At 45.7% G+C, this 4,613-nt stretch overlaps 1 protein-coding gene across 1 annotated transcript; it reads right to left on the bottom strand.

Annotated features, from left to right (window-relative positions):
• Positions 1 to 1,689: 1,689 nt before the first annotated feature.
• LOC112079979 (olfactory marker protein-like) lies at positions 1,690 to 4,603 on the bottom strand. Its single transcript, XM_024145774.2, has 2 exons — positions 3,861 to 4,603; positions 1,690 to 3,386 (listed from the first exon to the last, which is right to left on the bottom strand). The coding sequence occupies exons 1-2, from the start codon at positions 4,281 to 4,283 to the stop codon at positions 2,958 to 2,960; spliced, it is 852 nt and encodes a 283-aa protein (XP_024001542.1). The 5' UTR covers positions 4,284 to 4,603; the 3' UTR covers positions 1,690 to 2,957.
• Between the last annotated feature and the right edge of the window lie 10 nt (positions 4,604 to 4,613).

The following is a 4,613-nucleotide window of genomic DNA, read 5'->3' as shown; positions in this document are numbered from 1 at the left end:
GCTGTGTGATAACCCCATGTTGTCTTCTTCTCTATAGGAGCTGTGTGATAACCCCATGTTGTCTTCTTCTCTATAGGAGCTGTGTGATAACCCCAAGTTGTTTGTGAATGGTATCAGTGCTCATGACCTCCTCCAGGGCCAGCTGGGGAACTGTTGGTTCGTAGCTGCATGCTCCTCCCTGGCATCCAGAGAAACTCTGTGGCAAAAGGTAAGACTCTCTGGCTGTATGCATGTTGTGCGTGTGTTTGCCTTGGGTGTATGACGTGCAGTAGGTGGATGTGATTAGAGACCTGATCGAGAAGTATTTACAATTTTCCCCCACCACAAACCGGAATGATTTGGAGTTTATTATTGTTTCCGACTCCTATTTGGAGGAGTGGCGTGTGTTTGTGTGTGTGTGTGTGTGTTGATGTGGCCCTTCTGAGATGGCAGTGTGTGTTTTTTTTCCACTGAGTTCATAGGGAATCATTAGCATTAGTCCCACTGCTCTTAACTTTTTGTGTTCAACTTTCCACCACTTTAGACTGGCTCTGCCTAGCTCCTTACCCTTAACCCCTAGCTACTAGTGTGAGGACGTCACTGTGTTGCTAACAGGTTCACATCCTCTATTGTCCCTGTCCGTACAATGGCTCAAAATAGTAGTCCTTTACTTTACAAGCACACGACTGCCTTGCTTGACGATTACTGCACTGCCAAAAAGGTACCAATTGGGCAGCGCCATTGGTGATATTTCGAATTATCACATTACAGAGAGGGCTCTGATCTCTTTTCTGAAACACTTGAGAAGGTTTATTATGTTCCTCCATTTCCTGAACAACAGAGGGTCTGTCACTGAGGAAACAGCTGCTGTTGGTTTGGAGAGCTAATTTCACCCCAGAGACAGCTGGCAGGAGAGCTAAATAGACCAGGTCGATGAAGAGTTCTAGGCTTTTTCTGTTCATTTCCCGGATGATTCTGCACGTTGAATCGCCACTGTTAGTTGACACCCAGAACGTGATCAACCACACACGATCGACGTTCATTATGGTGTGTCTTCCTCTTAACACAGGCTCTCTGGAGAAAGCTCTGTTCCTTGAGCTGGGACTGTTGACCAACTGAGTGTCCAGTACAAGACTGTGTTAGTTCGCTGAGCTAAAGCCTCAGGCAAGGTCACTTGTCTTCAATAAATTACCTCTGTTACACCTGCACCATATGGACTGATATTATAAGCTCCCAGGGAATATCTTGTTATGAGTAGTAGTGGTGTGTGTGTGTGTGTGGACATAAATACCTGTTGTTTAGTTCCGGTGTTTAACGACATGCTATATCATGAGTCTGCAACGATGTGTTCTAGAAGCCGCTCGTTAACACAGACACAGTTTAATTAATTGGACCAGACTGTACCTTTCTACTGTCCCCTCTACCCCAACCACACATACACACCCTGTTATTAATCCAGTGGGAGGGTGCTGTTATATCTGCTCAGGATCACTCTCATTAACACACTTTCTTTCTCTCGCTCTCTCTATCGAAAGTGTTACATTTCCCTTCTGGCATGTAGTCTACCACTTGTCCATTTTGTGTGTGTGTGTGTGTGAGAGAGAGTGTATTGATTGCCCTATGAATGAACAGCAACCAAAGCTACTGTAGCCTGGGGCTAAGCCATCTCTATCCTGTCCCCTGCCCTGACCATTAACACAAACACAGCAGGACAGAGTACCTACATCTCTTTATTGGACAGCAGTAGAGGACATGGCCAGTTTACAGTATATTGTTGTGATATTTCATGCAAAGTGAATATGGTAACTAGTATATCAGTGCAGTGTAATAGGGGAGTAATACAGTGTAGATTAGAGTCATAGTACAGCAGGTAGTTGGAGTTACATTGCAGTATTGGTTCTCTAATATTTCATATAAAGAAGGATCAGAAAGACCTATTCATTCAGGTTTTCAATATAAATGTACGTGTAACTGCCAAAATAAAGGAAACACTTGAGTAAATGAGGGATACAAAGTATATTGAAAGCACCTGCTTCCACATAGGTATGGTTCCTGAGTTAATTAAGCAATTAACATCCCATCATACTTAAATATATAAATTCTGGAGCGGCTGAGACAGCGTTTTCCACCACCATCAACAAAACACYWAATTATGGAATATCTTCTGGAAGAATGGTGCCGCAAACCTCCAATAGAGTTCCAGACACTAGTAGAATCTATGTCAAGGTGCTTTGAAGCTGTTCTGGCTCGTGGTGGCCCAACTCCCTATTAAGACACTTTATGTTGGTGTTTCCTTTATTTTGGCAGTTACCTGTATCTATATGATTCTAACCTCCTAAGTTAGTGATTCTGCAGCCTACTGTTACTACTGTGTAACTACTGTACCTTCAGAAGATGCTTTCTAGCAGGTTGTTGACTGACATGCATAAATAGATAGATGTTCAGGAAGGAAGTACGCACACACTCAGATGAGAGATGGGACTCAGTGGGTTTGTGTGAGCAGGGGGCATAGAGAGACAGAGAGAGGTGTGTAGACTGGTCCAACCTAGAATGGCTGTAATAGAAGGCATTCCCTTAGAATGGAGAGAGGGAGACTAGAGGAGTAGAGGGAAGAGGAAGCAGTTAAAGGGATACTTCGGGATTTTGGCAATGAGGCCCTTTATCTACTTCCCCAGAGTCAGATGAACTCGTGGATACCATTTTGTATGTCTATGTCCAGTATGAAGGAAGTTAGATGTAGTTTCACATAGTTTTGCGAGCCAATGCTAACTAGTGTTAGCGCAATGACTGGAAGTCTATGGGTATCTGCTAGCATGCATCAGGGCTATGACTTCCAGTCATTGCCCTAATGGTAGCATTAGCATTGGCTCGCAAAACTACCTCTATCTACCTTCATACTGGACACAGAGAAGCACACACTTCTGTGTCCAGAGGGCCTCATTGCCAAAATCCAAAAGTATCCCTTTAAGGTTTATAGGTCAGGCCTGATTAAACTCCACGGAGATGCTGACCTTGTCAGCCTCCGCCCCCTCCTTGAAGGCAAACAGGAAGTACATGACCTTGCGGACCTTGGCCAGCTCCGCGATTCGCTCCCCGAACTCCTGGATGTCCGCCTCCAGACATTTGAGGGGCATGTCCTCCGGGTCGCCAGCGTTCCGCCAGAATGTTCCGACGGGTTCTAGAAGCTGCCGGGTCATCAGGTGTGTGAGGTCAGGGGTCCAGAGCTGGGAGATCCCTGTGACGGTCACTCTGCCATTGCCAATCAGAGACACCGACCAGTGGACGAACGTCAGCTCCTGATTGGCGAAGTCCAGACGGTAGACAGCCTCGTGGGGGAGGAGCAACCGCTCCCCCTCCTGTCGCTTCTGACCGCTACGCTGCAGGGACTGGACACGTAGCCGCATCACCTAGCAACAATAATAACTATATTAATAATAATAATAAAACTATAATATAACTTGCCTTTTGGCCACTCCACCGCTCCACTGCAGAGACTGGACACGCAGACGAATCACATTTATAAAATAATAATACTTTTATAATAGTATAACTATAATATGCTGGACACTCAGATGCAGGTACCAGTCAGTACAAGTCAACTCCTGTCCATGCATTTGTCGGTCCGAATTTATATAGGCTACTTTGTTCCAGATGAGCACATATTTAAGACGGGACCAAACTACTACACATGGCAGAAGCCGATTTGAATTTTGTATGTCTACTAGAAAATACTTTAGGCAAAGTGACTTACAGTAAATGCATTACTCAGTATATCTGACCCATGCAAGAATCAAACTCACAACCAACTGAACCATCGATTGTGCTATTTCAACCACATATCAACCACCTCAACCTCATCTCAATCACGTGAACAGTTTTACCTCAGTGAGAGAGGTGTCCTCTGCAAAGCGTAGCTCCAGGGCTGAGCCAGACGAGGGAGCCGCAGACAGTTCTGTGTACATCTGAGAGCTCATCTTTCTGTGCTGGGGAGCGAGGCCTGCCTGCCTGTCTGTCTGGATGGATATCTGTGTCTGTCTGTGCCTGCAGATAGTTTCGCTGTGTTCCTCTCCCACTCTGTCTCTGTCTCTTATGCCATCTCTTTCCCCTCCCTTTCCCAGAGGGTAGTATGGTTGGGTTGGTTCTCTGGTTGGAACTATTGATTGTGTGGCATGTACAGTGAGGGAGGGATGGATGGAGAACAGAAGTGAGGATGGGGTGTGTGGTGGCGCTAGGCAACAGGAAGTGATGACATCAGAAGAGGAACCAGGGATTTTCCTGAAGGCTTCTGGGAGCTGGTTGGTCATAGCTGGATGGGCTGGTTATTAATACACACACTGGGCTGGCTGGCTGTGTGGAAGTGTGTTTTAATGTGTGGGTATGCGCCTATGTCTGTCTGTCTGGTGTGTATGTGTGTATTGTTGGAGTTTGGTTGTTCTGATTCACTAGATGGTTGCTTGTTTTTGCTCCTGTTTTAATTAGCTGTGATTAGGGCTGTTACGGTGACCGCATTATCGCAAATTCCATGTGACCGTTTAGTCACGGTAATTAGGCTTCTCCAAGTGCTGATGCTGCTGCTGGTCATTAGTAGCCTACCAAACTTGCTAACTGTCTGGTACTCAGCACACTATTGTCCC

This window comes from Salvelinus sp. IW2-2015, unplaced genomic scaffold, assembly GCF_002910315.2.
Source record: "Salvelinus sp. IW2-2015 unplaced genomic scaffold, ASM291031v2 Un_scaffold10723, whole genome shotgun sequence".
Lineage (NCBI taxonomy): Eukaryota > Metazoa > Chordata > Actinopteri > Salmoniformes > Salmonidae > Salvelinus > Salvelinus sp. IW2-2015.
The sequence above is the reverse complement of the archived record's forward strand: the minus strand, read 5'-3'. Positions and strand labels throughout refer to the sequence as shown.

Bases quoted from the DNA above. Each gene is read 5' to 3' on its own strand.
- LOC112079979 (XM_024145774.2), bottom strand. From the start codon at position 4,283: ATGACCAACCAGCTCCCAGAAGCCTTCAGGAAAATCCCTGGTTCCTCT. The intron at 3,387-3,860 runs GTAAAACTGTTC...TATTGTTGCTAG, and splicing joins AGGACACCTCTCTCACTGAG to GTGATGCGGCTACGTGTCCA.